This window comes from Labrus mixtus, chromosome 19 (genome assembly GCF_963584025.1).
Source record: "Labrus mixtus chromosome 19, fLabMix1.1, whole genome shotgun sequence".
Lineage (NCBI taxonomy): Eukaryota > Metazoa > Chordata > Actinopteri > Labriformes > Labridae > Labrus > Labrus mixtus.
In genome coordinates this window covers 5,354,663-5,375,000 of record NC_083630.1, presented here as the reverse complement: position 1 = coordinate 5,375,000, position 20,338 = coordinate 5,354,663, and the positions used below count along the sequence as shown (strand labels likewise).

General features: G+C 40.3%; 1 protein-coding gene across 2 annotated transcripts in view; it reads left to right on the top strand.

Moving 5' to 3' along the window:
* LOC132993984 (contactin-associated protein-like 2) overlaps positions 1-20,338 on the top strand; it is a 211,208-nt gene that overhangs the window by 154,498 nt on the left and 36,372 nt on the right. For both annotated transcript variants that reach the window (XM_061064024.1, XM_061064023.1), the window contains exon 15: positions 691-775. In XM_061064024.1, the coding sequence (XP_060920007.1) occupies positions 691-775 (85 nt within the window). The remainder of the gene's footprint in view (positions 1-690; positions 776-20,338) is intronic.

Sequence of the window (20,338 nt, the reverse complement as noted above, 5' to 3'; positions counted from 1 at the left end):
AGATTAAAGTTGTAAATTTACGAGAATAAAGTCTACTAGAGTTCTACTTTCATCATTTTGCGCAGGCTGGTCTAAACTCGTTAATTTACGAGATTATTCTCGTAAATTAACGAGTTTAATCTCGTAAATTTACAACTTTATTCTCATTAATTTACGTCTTTAATCTCAAAATTTAAAAACATAAATAAAACGTGGCCCTAATCCTCCGTCGTAATCCCAAGCCTTGTACTACAATAAGTCTTAACAGGCTATATAAGCAAACCTACCTATAACCACTCTTACCTTAGTGTGTACTTTCTCAAGCGTGCAGACAAAATAAAATTCACAAAATATATTTTAAACTAGTTTTTCAGTGAAACAGCTGAAAATCTGTTAAAGATTTACAAGTAATAATTTAACATATTTGTGTGCAAATGTATTGGTAACAGGTAACTGTAATGTTCTTCTGGTTGGACTTCTCAACTTCATAATTAACAAACAAATTAACCAGCGGTTCATAATTGTGTGTAACACAACTTCCTGCATCACATGCTCAATTTTCAACACTGCTGAATGACAGAAAGTTAAATAAAAACAACATTAGAGAGCACCTTGCCTCATATTGCTGCTTAAGAATTTATTGTAACATGAAATTGACCCGTTTGGCTTAATCATCCAGAATGACAAACATATCTGTGTGCTTGTTTCCAGATGACAGCCATCACCACCAGTGCAGAAAGCTGTGAGCAGCAAATCGCCTACAGCTGTCGCATGTCCAGACTGCTCAACACTCCAGGTGAGAGCTGAGGATGGCATCTTTATTCACCGCAGACTTTAAAACAAGCACATCGAGACAGGCAGGATGTTCTTTCTGTCACACCATCAGGATTTGATGAGAAATTAATCACACTCTTCCATTCTCCCTCTGTGGGGGATACTACAGAGTGGACTTAAATAACCCTAAATGTCTGCATAATTATTAGCTACATGTGTATGCATATATCTGTTTTTTTAGATTAATTAAAGCTACATCATTGTTAGATGTGTGCCGATGGGTTTCAGGATTGCATTCCACCTCTTTTTTCTCCAACAGGGACTGTTTTACTTCATAAAGCAATGTTGGTGAAAGAACGCTAGAGAAGCTGATTAAACTCCAATGCCCTCCCACTATCAAAATCAAAATCCAGATTCTGCATTTTTACGTAGACTCCTGTTCTTGTTGGCTCATTCCTTCCGTAGATGAACTTGGATTGCATTCATTTGCATTAGATTTGATGGATTCTGTCTTTTTGGATGTTGTGTTATTTTAAGTGAAGCCAAGTAGGTTTTCTTTGTCAGTGTGGTTTGCATTAGTTCGGCTGGCTTGTCCATTATCAGGTAAGTTTGGTTAATGTTGTAGTTGAGTGGGTTCAGAGGAGTGTGTGCAGCAGACGAGAGTAATGAGGAAGGCTCTGAGCCGTGTATAAAGCGAGGGCGCTTCTGTCAGCCCTCTGTTTCATCAAAACTCAATTGAAATGTTTTAGGACATTCAAAAAAGTATTGAGTGAGCTGCAGGGGCTTTGCTGTGCTTACCTTTGTGTCTAACAGGCATTTGGGACGCGAGCTCATTTGTGTTTTACACATGAAAACTGTGTCAGGTTAAAGAAAGTCTCACACCTGCGCTGAGAGCCAAGATGCTTTGCAACGAGAGTACAATAGGGCCCATAGTGTGTCCATACTAACACACACTTGATTAATAAGCTATTTTATTTACTCACAACACACACACAAATTGACACACACATTGTTGGTCACCCATCCATCAACTAGTTTACTTCCAATTCACTACTTTGAAAGTTAGGAAAATCCAATTACTAGTGTAGACTGAATGAATGTAGGATTAGGAAAATCATTAACCCTAAAATATGCTTCATAAATTAGCTGTCAGCTTTCATCAAATTTTACCCTCAACAGCATTTTTCTCTGAGCAAAACACACACACACAAACACACAGACACACACAACATACACAGCTGCTACTATTTCACGTCCACTATTTTTTTGCCATCCAGATCACATTTACTGCACTGAGCCGGCATTTTGGAGCTAAACGGAGCGTTAAATGGGAATTATATTCTGCCACCAGTGACACCGCTGATTTGGAACAGGGGCAGTAATTATTCTCGTCGTCTGACCCCATTCTCACCTCATCCACAAGTTCTGTCCTTTTGGATTATTGCATCGCCTCTCTTTCACTCAAACACATTCTGCACACACACACACACACACACACACACATACACACACACACACATACACACACCTGTGTCTGTCCTGCATTGGCTCTTGGGTAGATGAAATAATACGGGAGTTTGTTGCAGATAAATGCAGCAGCACTCACACAAAGACACAAGTCAAAGAGATGCATATAACCCCTGCAAATCTTAAATCTCATCTCCTCTGCCTCCCACTGCTTCCTGTCCTCATTCCTATTTCTGTCCATCTTTTCTCCCCTCTTACTTCACACTTACCTCCCCTCCTCATCTCATGTTCTCTCCCTCATCCATTCACCTTTTCAAGTCTCCATTGTGCCTCACTAACATTCTTCACTGCCATTTTCCCCTCACATTACTTTCTCCCTTCCTTTTTTTTTTCAAAACCTCTTTTTTACCCTGCCCCGTCTCCTTTCTTACACAGCTGAAGACGAGTTCCATTAGTGCTGTAATCAGAGCTTTTAGAGGAGGATTAGCACCCTTCACTAACGATTAAGCGTCCTTCCTTTCAGCCGAACAGACTTGTACACAACCAATTGCACAAAGCTTGGCATGAATGTCTCTGACTATTATTCAGCTTTTGATGACACCTAGGCTGGAGCTTGTGAGTGCTGTACATCATCAGAGGAAGGTTACCATGAAAGGTTTATATCACCAAATATGTAAAAGACAAAGCCATTTTCGTCCGTCTTTTGGTTTCTTTAATGTGACATTTTTTCTTTTTACCTGAGGTATGGCTTGATGTCAAATTAGAAAATTTGCAATAAAGTAACAACAATTTAAAAAGTCCTCATCGAGCAACTGAAACAAGTAACCTTATCTATAAGAAAGTTACACATAAAGACCAGCAACATCCAGAACTAGCAACATAAACACAGGTTAGAAAGAAGTCTGGTGTGAAGAAGGAGAGAGAGAGAGTGACGGACACAAGAGGACAGAAACAAGTGTGGTCAGAGAGATGAGGATGAGGTTTCAGGATAATGAGGCTGTGTGTATGCATGGCGCCCTGACTGTTGAGTCCTCGGGCATTTCTGGTTTAATTAATGCTGCACAAGTCACAGCAAGCCAACCACTGTGTATAACTGTACACACACACACACACACACACACACACACACACACACACACACACATTTTTAACTGTTTTACAAAAAAGTAGGACACTAACGACTTGATTCAACAGCGTTGGTTTACTGCTTGTTGCCGCAAGATTATTATCTTTCTCTCTTTATCTTGCTTTGACTTTTCAGCTTTTGTTTGTTTCTCCAAAAGTAGCAACAATCATCTCTGCTCTGAAATGCAGCTGAACCTATAAAAACCTGTCCACATTCATATTTTATTGAAATCCTTGAATCCTTTACTGAAAGTTATGACAATGCACAATGACTGTTCCATCTTTGTCCTTTAATATTTTTGGTTACTTTTGCTGCAGACAAGGACAAATGTGTTGACTCAGGAACCTTTCATGGGCTTCAAAATAATTAAGTATGTCTTTATTGAATTTGATACCACTTTAAAGTTCCTGTACTCTCCCTTTTTATTAGCCTATTGTGCGCACACCCTGCTGGGTTGTGCCATGTCTTTCATTACCCGATTAATCTTCTGCTTACAGTGTCATTAATTTGTGAATGCACTCGAGGCCAGAATCAAGGCAGGGGCCGAGAGAGAACAAGAGCTAATATATAGCGCAAGATAAGAGAAGAGGAGAACTATCACCGGGCTCCTCAGGCAAGAACTCAGTCTCTCTCCTCATCTCCCCTCAGATTCTGCTTCCTTTTGCTTTCCTTGTAGACAAGATGCCGATTAGTGCTAAATGATCCTCTATCGGTCCCCTCTTTATGTACTGAAGAGAGCCTTCCTTTGAGGTGGGTACAGGGGGAGCAGAGGGTGTTCACTCGGTTGATTCAGGGTGTTTGAGTCTCAAGTGTAAAGTTTGCAAATGAACGATGGAATGATCCTGGACTCCTCTAAAGCTTTCACTAAAGTTTGGCTGCTGAAGAAGACATTTGTTGTTGTGGGAGAGTCTTTGCCAAAGGGAAACAACAGACGTGTGTAGGGATTTTTTGTGTGGTATTTTGCGAGCGACCCTTTACCAATAAACGACACCATGATCCACCACAGAGGAGCCTGTATCTCTTACATCCCATCATAACCTCTGGGTGCTGTTGCTACGGTAATGCATCATTGCTCAGGATAATGATGTCATATATTGTGTTGCAGAGTCATGAGTCTTATCGCTGCACCACTTCTATCTGAGTGCAACACTTACATCTCACAGACACACAGGACAAGAGTTTAACACTTCACAGTTCATTAAGTTAGAGTAATCAGGTGTCTTTTTTAACTCTATTTCCTGTTATGTTTTTATTTCCTCAAATTTTTTTTATTGTGCCCACAGCCTCTAAGCCACACAAAGTTATGAGTGTCCCAAGGGTGTAACTTCATATCTGTTTTGTGTCTGTGTGTGTAAATAGAGGGTGTGTGTGTGTTTGTGTGTAGATAGAGGGTGTGTGAGTGTGTTTGTGTGTAGATAGAGGGTGTGTGAGTGTATACATTTAAAAAATAAAAAAGCAGCATCAGCTGCCAGTGAAGCTTTTGTACCGGTATAGTTTTCAAAGCTAGATGTCTCACTCTCCCTCACTTTTGTGTGTGTCCGTCTCTGTGTGTGTGTGTTTGTGTTTGTGTTTGTGTGTGCATTTGTGAGTGTGTTCTTATTGGCTTCGACACAGTGAGTGAGCTGTCCATGCCCGCTGGCCACTGGCTGCAGTGTACCATCAGCATGTGAAATAGTCTCTGCAGTCTGCACAGTGTTGTCAGTGTTGCTGAAAATCTGTTGTAACACAAGCAGAACCGAGCTGTCATGGAAGTCTTCTAAGCCCCCCAAAAAAGTTTCACTTTAAATACAAATATGTTTGTTGACAAAACCAAAATGAATTACAAAACCCTTCTTTTTTTATCCATCAAAAACTATGAAGAGCGAAGAAGTCTTAGTTTGAAGTTCTCTTTAAAATTAGTCTACCTGCAGTCTTAGAACCTTGTAAAAGCTGCTCCACTTGTGCTATGTGTCCAAATGATTGAAGAGTACAAACTCTAATGTCCTGAGTATGTAGTGTGGTTTATTGTTCAAATTAGATGCTATAGGATTGTTTTCCACTGATTGACATATTTCCTGTGAATTCCTCCAATACTTCCCAACCACATGATCACCTTTTTCTACCTTTTCCAATTTCATTCCCCCCCTTATGTTCTTAATTAACTCATCCCGATTCCATTTGACCATATTATCCTTGAACATATAAGAGCTGAAAAATTAAATTACATTAGAAAATGTAAAAATGTTCTGTGCTGAACATCACACATCTGATTACAGACTTTTGTTTCAGAGCATGTACACGATCGTTTCCTGCCTTTTGCTCTTTTCAGATGAAATGAGCCAATCAGTCAAAATAAAGAGACAACCCGGGAGTCCATTATGTGTACACACAAAGTGATCACTCAGCTTATAGTATTGTTAGCGATTTGGTAATGTATTTTTATGACTGCTATTATGTTGCAGTACATTTCTGAATGAGACATAAAACTTGTTAATGATCCCCAGTGACTGGAGTGAAGGCAGGTCAGCTGAGTTATAGGAGGGATGACACATTTGTTCACTTTGTTTAGTTCAGTTTGTGAGTATAAACAGCACAAAGCAGTGAATGTAAGGAGAGAGGGAATTCCCAGAATATGAGGACACAAATGTTAATGGTTTGTATGCTTTCCATTATGTCTCTGATAGAAAACCAGCAATAATACAGTTACACAAACATCTACACAAAGCACTTTTTTTTATATGTCTACAGTTTTCTGTTTTCTCTCTGCAGATTTTCAATTTTCTTCTCTCCGTTATCAATTTTCTTCTCCATCTCGCACTCATTCTCATTCTTCTTTTTTTCTTATATCATCTGCACTGGAATGCTCGGTGCTGTAGGGTTGGCCTTAGGCACAACAAACACAGAGAAACTACACGCGCACACACACACACACACACACACACACACACAATGACAAGACAAACACACCTGCACATAAACACATTAATGCACTGGGTGCTTCCAACAAATCAAACTCAAATCTATAATATTTCTTGTCTCATGTCAGAACTGCAGATCCAGCATAAATTAAACCAATGTGTGTGTCTAGGTGGTGATGATGATGATGGTGTGTGTGTGTGTGTGTGTGTGTGTGTGTGTGTGTGTGTGTGTGTGTGTGTGTGTGTGTGTGTGTGTGTGTGTGTGTGTGTGTGTCCAATATTGATATCCATTCAATATTGAAACATCTGGAAAAGTGTGTATGCGTGTGATTGCAGCTCTCTGTGTGCATTCCACATTATTATTGAAGGTGTATGTTCCGCTGTGTCTGTCCATGCTCCTGACATATCTGGCTGGAGTTTGTTGTCAGCAACATTAACAAGAACACTCCTCAGAGAAAAAGCTCCACATGGTTAGCATTCAAGCAGTCGTGATTTCTGATGAGCGATGGTAAAATGAAGCCGAGGGCTTTTTGATCTCCTTTGGGAAATTCTCGTTTTACTGGCTCAGGGGGATGCAGTTTGCTGCTCAAAGGAGTACTCTGAGTTTTGGGAATATCGGGTTGTTGGTGCTGTTATCTAGTCAGTGAACAAAATACACAAAGAGTCATGAGTGTCTCCCCAGAGTGTGTAGAGTCAGTGCACACACACACACAGGCCTGACCTTTAAGATGAGACCGAGCTGTAGGAGATGAGATCTCATTAGTTCAGGGTGAGAATGATGTGGCCGAACATGTTTATAGTTTTGCTTCATAATCAGAAACACAAATGTGTGAAGGTTAGCCTTCAGGAGTGCAGTGCAAATAAATCCATCTAATTTGTACAGCAACACATGATCCCTCATAGTAAAACCTCAAATATGCCCTGCAGTAGTCTATTTTACAGAATCACAGAGTTAGATTCGCACAGAGCTGATCAATTTGTTTATGCAGTCTCAACTTTTCTATCTCTCAGTTGATAAGTTGTGTTGATTTGACTTCACCTCATTTGTTGTTAGGCTCCTTTGTATTGTTGTCATATTGCATCGCAGTGGGGACAAACTGATTAGGCCTGAATCGAAACACCATTCAAATGTATTTAATCTGTGCACCATTCACATGGAAGCAGAGCTCATTTTATGTGGATTGTAATCTGCAGTGTTGTAACTTGTTGCTGATGTGTGGGTTTCTTAGTGTGTCTGTGTGTACAGCTGTCTCTTGATTTTATAACTGAGAACAAAGCAAGCACATGTCATTGGCTTTAATCTTTTAACGAGTAAGACATGTCTCCGATTGTAGTCGTTTGTTTCTCTGTGTTGGGGGGATATGATTTGTTGTTGCTGTTGAGTAAATAAGAAAGTACAAAGCTAATCAAGTAACAGCTTTTTCTTGTTTTTGCAAGTCTAGAGCTTGAAATCACAACATTAAGCACAATGAAATCTCTGTCTAACTCCAACAAAAGCTCATCAATCCAGACTTCTATAGTGTGAGTTAAAGACGTGGGGGAAAGAGAAGCGAAGGATGGAAACGAGAAGGGAAGTTTTGCATATTGCTGTAGAGAAGCAACGAGAAGAGGGACCAAGCAGAGAGAAGGCAACGTGTGAGACAGAGATTGATGTGAAGTGACAGAGAGGAAGGAAAACAAGTAAAAGAAGGAGAGGAGAGCGAGGACGGAGCAGATTAGTTCGTTTGCTGCAGCTCACTTTGACAGTGAAAAATATGTCGGTACTAATGTCCCAGAAAGTCTTGAAATAAAACAGCAAATGGGATTTTCTGAGCTGTACTTGATCCGTCTCATGTGCACACACACATACATACAAAAACACACACACACGCACTAGTACAGCCAAAAAAGCACATACAGTACATATCAACAATAATCTATTCAGCTGCAGCCTGGCAGAAAGAAGGCAAATGGAAAAATTAAAAACAGCTCGCTTGAGGAGTAATTATGATGTCGTCTTCTCGTCTGATGCTTTGTAGGCAATCTTCACCTCCTCGTTGGTCCATCCCAAGGGTTTAGGGGACAGTGGATGCACTACAAGCAGCAGCGCATGAAAGCAAACTGGTCATCAGGGCAGTTTCAGTGATTGATCACACAAAAAGCATTTCTGCACCCAAACTGATGTACCCACTTCTTTTTACCCTCTGTCCCTGAGACTCTCTGTCTATTCTTCACAGTTAAGTATTTCCAGCATCATTAGTGTTTCATGCATATAGAAGAGTGAAGGCTTTTGCTAGTGCATGGTTTATCTGTGTCTGTGTGTTTGCATGCAGTGATCACTGGAGGCGGTTTTATAGCGCTGCTCTCGGATTACAGCGGGATATTGAGGCATGGGGAGATACGTTTGGGGAAATTAGGGGAAAAAAACAGGAAACATCACCCAGTGGTGCTAATGAAGCAACACAGGGGGGAGTTAATTATCCATCTTGACCTCGAGGGGTTTTTAAACCAAACCGTAGAAAGTTAGAGAAAAACTTAGAGAAGATAGTGAGGTTTACAAGCCAAAAAAAATCTTTAAATTTTTTTTAAAAAGTATAACTAACAGAGGTTGTATCATTTTTTTTAACGTGTGGAAGATTCCTTTGCAGCCCTGTGTGCACCTCTCTGTTGTCATGTGATTGTGTTTCTGCATGTGCCTTGTTCTGTTAGTCCTAAACTTGATGTTCACATCAGGCTGTTTATATCCATGTCAGTGTCTAACGTCTGTGTGTGTGTTGTGTGACTGTGTCAGAGTGTGTTATTTTGTTCCGATGTCACATCTCCGTTGAGTGTTTTTTTCATCTTAGTGTCTCACACAGGGAGAAAAAAACAAACTCATGAATATTCATGATGATTTCATTTTCCAATGTTGCTGCACCATGCGACATTCTCTTGTAATTACTCAGTTGTTTGTGTGTCTGTGTGTTATTGTGTGTATATTGCTGATGTGTCATACTGCGTGTTTGTGTGAACTCAGTTTTCGATTTACTGAGCGCAGACGTATGAGGTCCTCCTGGGTATCAACAAATAAAAGCTTTGTCATCTACTTGACTTAGTCTATAAATCTGAGCGATGCTGAATGCAGGCCAACAACAACAACTTTGTAGTTTGTGCAATGATAGAAAACAACATAGTAGTTTATGGTTTGCATAACCGTTAAATGCTAAAAGGAGATTATTTATTTGCTTTTTACTCAGTTGGCTAAGTGGTGTAATAGTCTTTGTGCCAACAGGCTAATATGGAAAAGAGAGAGAGAAGGAGACAAAGAGAGGAGGACATGTGAGTTGGATGGATGCTGTGATTCATTAAATCATTAGAAGGAGTAACAGCTGGACACCCAAAACCATCTGCAGCATGTTTCCTCTCAAAACAAGACTGTTTAACCTGATCTCTCACACACACACATACACACACACACACACAGTTTTAATACACTCACATACTGATCTCACACCGATCCACCTGTACCTCTGTCTTCCGCACACAGGCTGATCTATGAACACCTCTTTCACTCTATCACACACAAACATGCACACACATACAGACACGCTGAACCTTCTCGCCCCCACAAGTCTTTAATTTTCCAGTTGTGTAGGCAAGCAGCAGTGGGCAGTTTGTCCCCCTCACAAGGGTCACCAGCTCAGGGGAGAGCGAGCTCTCTGTCTCTCCTCTCTGCTGCCGGGATGACTGGAGCGCAGATAAACATTCTAAGAGAGAGAGGGGAGCAAGGGAGTGAGAGGGCAGATGGGGATGTAAGGGAGGGATTGGAGGGAATGAAATGGAGCACAGATGGGTGGAATAAAGGGAGGGTGGCACACAGAGCAGGGAAATGAGGAGAGGAAGGGAAGGATAGAGCCAGGTCAGACAGGCAGCATGAAGGGAGGAAGTGAAGATGAGAGCCAGGAAGGGGAGGGGAGATGGGGGGTCCAGTGAAACACAACGTAATGGATCACAATAAGATGGGTGTTATGAGGGGGAAGGCTCGGCTTGTGGAAAGCAGCTTTTGTCAGAATGCAAAAAAAAAAACAGGCACAGAGAGAAGAGAAGGAAGAGGAGAATTGACGGGCTCATGCATTTGTTCCGCCTCATGCTAAGGAAAAAGCATATATGAAAGAAAGGATAGAAGGCCACACCTGGTTAGGCCTTTTTGATATATATAGCTCTGTGAAAGGTAATTCATCCCACTATAACCACTCCAAGATTTCAACCTGCCTTTCATACAGATACACTCAATTGCCCAAGAAAGTGCTTCACATGCAATTTCCCCAGGTCTTCATTCTCTTTGCCTCTGAGGAATGTCTCGCAGTGTCCGCTTCTTACTTTTCCCTCGACCTTGATGTGGCCACGCCTGATGGAAATGTAAAGCTTAGGTGACAGCCCATTAAGACACTGGATGACTTAAATGTATCAGTAGCAATGTTCCTTGAAGCTTGTAAACATTCAAACTGGGCCCCGCCTCCTGGGCTCATTGCCACCAGAAGTGCACGCCCACTGCTTACACCTACACAGCAAGCTCCACATTTGTGGGTGAAAGCCAACCCATGGTTCACTCTGGTTTTGGAACTAGCTTTACCCACTTGACATTTTGCCTCAATATGATTGTTTCTCATATTCGCCCATTTGAATCATCTGATCGCTCATACTTGAGTTCCTTTCCCTTTTTCATGAATCAGTCTTCTCGGTGTATCTACCTTCTGTTGGAGACTTCACAGTATCCATACTTTCATTGCAGGAGGCAGTTTCTTCCATGACATTTTCCCTGGAAAAAATATAAAACATGTTTATATCTCATCAAACATGACACTGTGACTCGTTTGATCACCTGAACTCATCCGAACTAAACCCCTCTCTTTTGTTTTTCCTTTTTCATACACACTTGTTTCAAACCCCTGTGGTTTTAAATTATTCAAATTGTTTAGGTCTGCTTGTCTCTCAGCCCAGACTAATCCCATCCAATTACAGGAGCAGGGAGTTTGATGTCATTTGTGAGCGCTTCTTTGCTCGCATTGGTACGTGTCAACCCTGGACAGCAGCTTGGTTTATAAACTGTGAATCCATTCAGAGTGTTAAGCGCCTGAAGTCCAAATGAGTTCCCCCTGACAATCAACCCCGGGTCAGACCACAGAGGTGCTGAGCTCATAACCATCAATGTGTTCAAAATAGAAGACAACTCAAAGTGAGCAATTCAGAGGGATTTAAAAGATGGGCATAAAATGTTTCTTTCTCATAAATTAAAAAAGCCTCCTCGATGACCTCATCTCTTCATGTGCTCCCTGAATAATAAATCAAAATGACGTCAATTTCAAACTTGTTTTCGGGAACAAATCCTCCGACTGCAGACACACTGTGTGACATTTTGGGAAAAAACACTCTTTTGATTTCTGACTTCAAGTAGATGACAAGATCAATACCACTCTCATCTTGATCGAGCATTGGAAGTTATAAGCTAGAGTTCTCTTTTTTTGGACTTCATATAAATGAATGACGTGAAGTATTGAAAAGGCTTATCACAGTCTCCGGGTTTGATTCATCTCGATGTGGTGAAAGGAGTCAGTGTGGATAAAAGAAATAGATTCAGACCATTGTTATTTAATTTGAGTGTTGATGCTTTGTTATGCAAGTGTATTGTTTTGTCGATAATTTGAAACTTTGACCTTTACAATAGCATTTCATAATATGGTATTCATTTATTTCTCTTGTTTCTACTTCTCTTTAAAAACATTTGTGTCAATGCTATGTCTCTGATTTTTGCTGTTGACTTTGCATAAACCGACTATCACGTCATTGAGGTTGTTTCTTTAAATGCTTTTTTTTTTCTTTCTGGTAATTGGAATAATGACCTTGAACTTGCTCACTGAGAGAGTGTTTTGTTTGGTACATGGTGGTTTTTTGTGCCCTTTGGAGTGGAAAATAGCATCCCATCACAACACTGAGAATTATTACAGCTTGAGACTCTGAGATGCCATGTCGCTCTGCATCCGTTCTGCGTCGATGTGAAGCCGGGAGTTTTGATTTTCTGAGCTGTCAGCAACATTGTGGTCTAACAATAGGCACCACAACAGGACTTAATGTTGTCATAAAGCTTTTAACCATTTCAAAAAGGTGATGTTGCCACGTGTGTGCCGATTATAATAACAGAAGGAGTTGAATGATTGGAAAAAAAAAAAAACCTAGGAGAAGGCTTTAAAGAAAGGAGGGAAAATAAATGTTATATAAAATGCAGAAGATAAATAACAAGGAGAGATGAAAAACATGAAAAGTTGTTCAGAAGTTTGTGTCAGTGGATCTTTCATGACGTCTCCCGCTGTGCTCCTCTGCAGGAGGTTAAAGTGAGGTGACTGATGTTTCTGCATGACTCCTGCTTTCATGGCAGTTATGGAATTATCATAATCCATTTTCAGGTTGCATTGCAAGACTCGTGCCATGCAGTGGGCTGTAAACTGAGATTAGACTCACAGCAGGATACGGAGCCGCCTCTGTGTGTGAAAATGTAGATGGGATGTAAGAGTTACTTTTTTAAAGACCATATCCTTGATGTAAGGGCATGATGTAAGAGGATGTGGCCTTCAGATGACACGGATCAGTCGGATATACAGTACCTTAACCATTAATATATATGGATTCCCCTTTAGCTTTACTCTCAGTTTCCAAAGCTGAAGGTGCCTTTTAGCAGTCTTTATCATATTGTAGAGTCAGAGACAAAGTCACAAAGAGAACTGATTGATTGTCGTACTTCAAATTTAAGAAGAATATGCTACAACCAGGTCTACTGCGGATGATAGTTAGCTTAAATACCTCATCTTTACATCCTTATCTTTTATAATAATGATCATTAATGCACCCACCCCCCATGGAAGGATAAAATAAATGAATCAAAGGATGGATGCAGCCTTGTCAGCCCAATATGGGGCATTTTTTTCTTCAAACACAGATTTCAAAGAAAGCGGCCCCTGAAATGAGAAACTTCTAGTGTGTCTGAGTGTGTGCACAGGTAAGGCAGCATTTGTGCATGCCTGATATACGAGTCCCTCAGAGTTAATCTACTTGAGTATGCACTCACAGTGACTGTGCTACTGTCTAAGGATACTTGTCTGTGGCTCCCAGCTTGCCTTGGGCCATCCTGCAGTGTTCAAATCAGTGTATCATCTGTCATTTAGCCTTCTACCTCTGAAGACTATACTGCCTCCTTCCCTGCTCCACAATGCTTCCAGTACAATAACTCTTAAAAGTTAATAGGATCACATAAGGCAGCATGACTACTACCAACACCAGCAGTGGATTTACTCTTTGTTGTTCAGATTTACTGGAGAGAGAAAGGTGAGAGAGGTGTTTCTGTGTGGGTCAACAAGAAGCTTTTACCTTTATCACTTTCACTCTCTTCTCCTGTTTCTCCTCTCTCCTCTGTCTGTTTGCTTGTCTCTCCTCCATGAGTGGAAGTCTCATCTATGTGACCCAAAGTTATCTAATTATTTTCTTAAAAAGAAGATGCACATCATCTGGCCCTCATCCAGCAGAAGTATCTCAGGTTATATATTTCAATCAACACTTTTAATATGTAGAAATACATTGTGAAAGGTGCCATGGGTGTTCTGATGTTGGAGAGATCATTTTCTAATTTGGCACAACAAAAGCTGCTGCATCAATGGACCACTTTTGATAGAGCAGTGCAATATGCATCTTGGCACTATGTTCTTGTGTTGAAAAAAACAACACCACTAATAGGCCTCTTCAGTCTTTTTTTTGCAACAATATGATGTCTATGTAACTCATTCCACTAATTGTCTCAAAACATGTCTTCTTCTGCACAAACAAATCAACAGATGTCTACAGTAATAAGAATGATTATGACAGTGCTGGGTCTTTTTTTTTAACCATTTCTCTCACTTAAAACAATAATCATATTGCCACATTAACCTCACACGTACATGAATTATGAATAAATTAGTGCATAAACGCTGTAAAGTGCAAAGTGTTTTCCTGAGATATAATCAGAAGTGTTTCTTCAGAGGAAAAAATACTCTGATGTGAAAAACATTTCCTGCTGTCATGTGGTTTTTAGCTCTACTTCAAAGCTATATAGCTGTGTAAATGGATTTCAGTAAGGAAATAATCGTAGCCATCATGATTTGTCAGTGCTGCATTTGAGAGGTTTTACAGATTTCACTGATCATTAACTTTAAGACAGTCTGAATGTTTTTCTGTGCAAGAAAGCAAAGCGTGTTCTTAATGCCATCAGATCTATTTCAAGTCCTTTCTGCAGGAATGATAGAAGTTGTGTTGAATAGCGTCTTACTGTTCTAGACAGTTTGATGGAAGAATCCCACTTCTTCTTCCTGGGAGCGATAGCTTAGCTGCACAGATTGCCGTTAGAGGGAGGTGATGGATTGTAAAAAGCAGAGATTTGAAATACTGCTCTCTTTTTCTCTCTCCCTTGGTGGTTAGCTGTGGAACGCTGGGTGGGGTTGAGTTTCTGTAGAGTTTTCAGAGAAGAAGAGGCTGGCAGAGCAGACAATAATGCCCACGTCACCTCCAAGGCCCTGTGCTTCATCTCAATAACCCCACCCCCTCCCCCATGTCTTCCTCAAGCTCCTGAACAGTTGGAAAGAGCATTGGAAATGTGTTCACGTGTTATGTGTGTCTGAGCGTGTAGCTCCAAGTGTACATGTGATAACTTGCAAATACAAAAACAGATTTAACATGAGGTGAATGGTCATATCTGTAGTGTCAAATTCACTGCATAAGAAAAGAATGGAAAGCAAGTACATGCACACCAAGAACACTTACAGCACTTACAGGTACACGCAGTCCCGCTAACACCTTTACCTACATGAGAATGTCTTCTAAAATGTATTTCCTCACTGTCTTTTCCATATTAATATAGCCGAGAACTAGGTCACATGACTGCTTGCTTTGATAGTCATTATAGTGTTTCATTGACAGCTGTTTTAGAGACTCTATTCACTGGAGTAAACCTAGTAGTCCAGGCTGGAGACCCTACCATCCAACTGTCTAAACACATCCAGATATAGATGAAGCCTTAAACTCTAAGAGTAAGAGTTTAAACTTGTGTGAATCCCACATAAATTCAAGCAACCTTAATACTAATGACATTACAGATTGTCCAAATTAACCATCTGATCCGTACGGTCATGCCTTTGTTATGCATGTGATGTACATGTGCATAAGGGCACATGTACACTGTACACTTGTGTGTAATTGTTGTCCCTCTGGGAAAGTCAGGGACATTACTATGGTCGGTAAAGTGGTCTTGTTCATTTTATTAACTGTCCTCCTAATTACATCTCACCCTGGGGTATGCTGCCTCCATTAGCCAGGTCAAAGCATGATTACACCAGAATAGATAAGCGTTCTGTTTTCCTCACTTATTACACAGAGCAGGAGTTGGACATTGGATGGAGAAGACTCTGAATGCAAAAAGTAGAGATTAACTGCATTGTGTATTTTGAAAAATAAAGTAAATGGGAAAGTGAATAGATAAGCCCTCGTTGCATTTTTTTTTTCCTTTTTTGTTTCTGATAAAGCTCAAGCTGTGTTTCTGCTAAATCGGCTGCTGTATCCTGCGGCAAAGACTTGACTTGATTTTAAGGTTAAACTAACTGTTTCTGCTTTCAAAAGAAGCTTTGAAAAAAAAATGAAAGACCTGATGCACCTTTTTAATAAAATACAGATATCCCGCCATCTGTCTGCTAATATTTGAAATCGGTTCCACTGTTAAAAAAATACATAAATGCTCTTTCATGTTCAAGTACTGAGGTCTGCCTGCGGCATATTCTCATACTGAAGCTGCCCAACATGCCCCTTGTTAGAAAAAGAACAACTCCCTTAGCGAGCGTCTCAATGACAAACGTTGAAGTCTGGATTGATGGCTTCTGTCAGGCTTCTGTCTGATTCCCTGTAAATACTGTTCTCATCTAGTTGCACTTTTTTTTAATGTTGTTTTCTTTTAAATTAAAATATACTATTCTTATCTATTTGCACTATGCTGCTCAGGGAGATGCTTTGCTGTTTTGTTCTCTTACACAATGACAGTAAAGATTTTAATCTTGAAATTCAAATAGATGGAAATACAGTGTCTGACATTTTGAAACTCGATTGTCAATTATAGACGCGGCCTCCTCTCCTGCTGCCTACAGTGAGCCTGAATACTGTCTGGCAGCTGCAACAAAAGATGAAGGCCTGTCTCCAAATGATTGAAGTTTATTCATCATTTAATCTCCTCTGCAGCGAGCGGGGGGAAACTTAGACTCAATCATAGCGGCCCTCATTAGCTGTCACACAAAAAAAACACACATACACATTACCCACACATTCAAAGCATGTAATGCACTGCATACCTGCCATAGTTCTCAGTGATTTAACACTGAATTTAGCCTTATATATACATTATGCAAATTAATAATTCTTAAAAACCAAAATAAAAAAGATACATCTCCAATAATATCCTTGATAAATTAACCCCTTTGTTTCTTGCATTCAGTGATTCACAAAGGAGAATGCATTAAAACAATAATGAAGTCTTTGAAATCAAATGCTAAATGTACTTTGCACAATAAGGTCTTTTGATATATACTGTACCAATTTAAGGGGCTCCTGGTGTAGCTAGCTGTTAGTGATAGAGGACTTCTTGTCAAGGCTTCCTTTTCTTTGCATTGCCCTTGTTTCCAGTTCAACTATTCACTCAAAACACAAATGGAGCAGAGACACTTGAGAGATGAGATCACTGTTGGCTTCAGTTGTATGCTGGTAAGATGACTACCAGTAGGGAACATGATTGCATTACAGCAGATTCTGTAATTTTTCAGAAAAGTCAGCTACTTGTACTTCAAAAGAAAACTCTACCATGATCTCTTCCCTACATTTAGATACCGGATATGCAGAGTCTACAAATAAAGATAAACACGAGAAGGAAACGAGAATAAACATCATATTCAATATTAGACTATCCAAAGTATCATCTTTGAAAGTTGGTCTTGGGCATGTGAACATAAAAAATGGAAATCACACATATGTGCTCATTACATACATTCTAACACAACTAATTTTTTCAAACTATTCAACCCCAAGCCCCTACCCCACTAGTCCTCATATAATCATCCAGTACCGGATGCGTGCTCACGTAAACTCCTGCTGAACTTCTTATACTGGCACTTCCAATGAGATCTTCACAGATCTCTCAGACTGTGTGTACATTCCTGCTGTCAAAGCAAACCAAAGCACCATAGCTGCCACCCCCCCCCCCCCCCCCCCCCCCAGCCAACACAGAAACCAAACAGTGAGTCAGGAAAGAGAACCGTAAAGTTTCCTAATTATGGAACACAGGACCTCATTAAGGCTCAGTAATGAGATCCAGAAAGCAGGTGCAGACCTCACCTGTCAGTCTCGTCCTCATTACTAATGTGGTCATCATGTTCCCAGGACTTCATGGACAGGTTATTAGAGAGTGATTGGCATGTGAGCAACACTTACTATGCTGCTAAAGTAGAATGTAACTCTTCTGAAAGTAAATTGCAAGTTTGTCACAAAGCTTTAGATTGTCATCTCTGAAATTAACTTTACAATAATATCTAGAGAAAGCAAGCAGCACCGATTTCTTTATGACATAATTTTGATTTATTTTACATGTTGTGTAATACTTTAAAAGTAATATCCCATCATTGTTTAACTTGAATATACAATGTTTTGAAAGGTGTCACACCTCATGGCTTTGATAAAACTGCATCGCTTAGTTTTCTTAGTGTGAGTTAAAGAGTGTGGCCGTGGCTTAAATTGTCTATTTATGTATGCTAATGCTAATGCTAAATCAGTCATTCATTCTTTTTATTGTGATGACACCTGCTAATGTCAGCAACAACTCCTTGACACATGATAGTCGGTCTAGAACCCCTGGTCTAGATGGTAATAGATAATATGACATACAATACAAGTTGCATGCCCAATAATAGTATCCAAAATTGTTATTTTTATTCAAACCTGATATTCTGCATACAATAATACTGTGTTCTATGCCCCCTCTACCTATGCCCAACGTAGTTTTTAGATCTTGTGGACAAAGCCGTGGACTCAGTGGCCAAAATGAAAAGAAGAGAGCTCAGAGGGCAACCCTGGCGAGTACCATGATGCAAATCAGAAGGTTTAGAAATCAGAAGTTGTTAATCAAATCCATTGCAGAGTGGCGAGAATCTAATAGTTTAAACTGAGATTTGAATGTTTTGACTATTAGGAATCTTTCCATGGTCACAAAGAGGTTGTCACATTATACTTCAGTATCCATGGAGAGAAGGCATTCTGAAGCATGTTGGCTGGTAAAACACATAATGCTGAACAACCTTCTATGATTGTAAAAAGAGCGCCTTTGCCAGTGTTTTGGTTAATATTTTCCCTGTATTTAACAGGGAGGTGGGTCTGCAAGATTCACATACTTACTTTAAACTCTTATGTTTGAGTAATTTTTGACTTTTTTGCAAAAGGATGTTTCAAAAATTCAGACAGAGTTATATTAAATGATAGAAGGCTCTAAGATAGTACAACAGGAGAGAAAAAAGTAGTAAGGGACAGAGAGAGAAGAGAAGGGTGGCGGCGGGCACAGTCAACCTTTACAGAAATCGATAACTCAAGGTAAGATGGAGACAGCAGGACACTGAGGGAAAGAGAGGAAATGCAATGGAGAGTTGGGGAGAGGGGAATACCAAGGGGAGAGAAGAGAAAGCAGCTGAGAGAGAAGATAAAGCTGGAAACAGAGAGTGTGAAGGAGAGGTAGAATAAGATAGAGAAGGTTGCTGGGTCTTTGTGGGCTTTCATGAAGAAGCCCAGCGGGTTAGTGTCTGGATTTGTGAGGTCGACCTCTTCACCTGCAGATCAACTGCAAACTAAGAGCAGGCTAATTGGGAAAAAGACTGTAACAGACTGGATGAGAGAGTAGTGTCAAAAGTTATTTTTGGTTCTCCTCTTAAAGATATATAATGAAATGTATGCGTTGTTTAAAGCAGCCCAACCTTTAATCCACAAAGCTGTGACTCTCAGAGTCTAGACTGACATATTATGCTGGTAACAGATTCTCAAGGCTGATTCAGTTATGAATTCTCAGAACATAATATGCTTCACATCAAACTGAAATAACTTTGTATTCATTTGAAGACTTTCAAGGCAAAACACATTTAAATTTTTTGGAGTGTCAGTGTCTCCTAGACATGCAGTCACATTGTCAAGGCTAAATTGCCATTGTACCTACTAGTGTTTGAATTAATATTGACAGAAAAAAAGCAAAGGTATCGTCAGCAAGAACCAGCAGAAGTTAGCTCTCCTTGAACATTGCTGACAACAACAGCAACAAGTGTCTCTTTGGATTCCCATTAGCTTCAGCATAGCGAGAAGCTATTCTTCCTGGGGTCCACAGTTGACATTGTGACAATACTGTGATCCATGGGTTTGTCAACAGGTTGGAGACACTGGAGTCTGGCATTTGGCCATCACCGCTGTAGCTTGCTGGAGCTAAAGGTCATTCTAACTGGACGAGCTGGTTGAACTCAAGAGAGAGGGAGGGTTTACAAATACCCGGTTAGCAAAGCTATACAGTACCTGATTCCTAAACTGACTAACAAGCGAGTTAACAAGATCTGACTGATGGTCATAAACACACTGACTAAGATGATGATTATGGTTGTTTACGGTCTTCACTTACACATTTGATGCTGTAGGTGTTTTTGTGTGTGTGTGTGTGTGTGTGCATTCACATGCTAGTCTTATGCCCCGTTTCCACCATGCGGTCCGGTTCAGTTCGGTTGGGAATGGTACCAAAATATGGGATCCGTACGGTCCTACTTTTTGGTACCCTTCTGTTGGGGTGCCAAGAGTAATGATCCGACCCCTCCCTTGTTTACTGTGTACCTGTTCTTCTTGATCATTTAACTTAATTAATAGCACAGCTATACTGTGTTGGGCTACTATGATGTCACACTATTACATCGGCTATCTCCGTCTGGCTTGCACTCCACTTACCAAATAAGGGTACTGTTGGCTGTGGAAACTCAAGGAAGTTCATGGTTTACCGTACCCAACT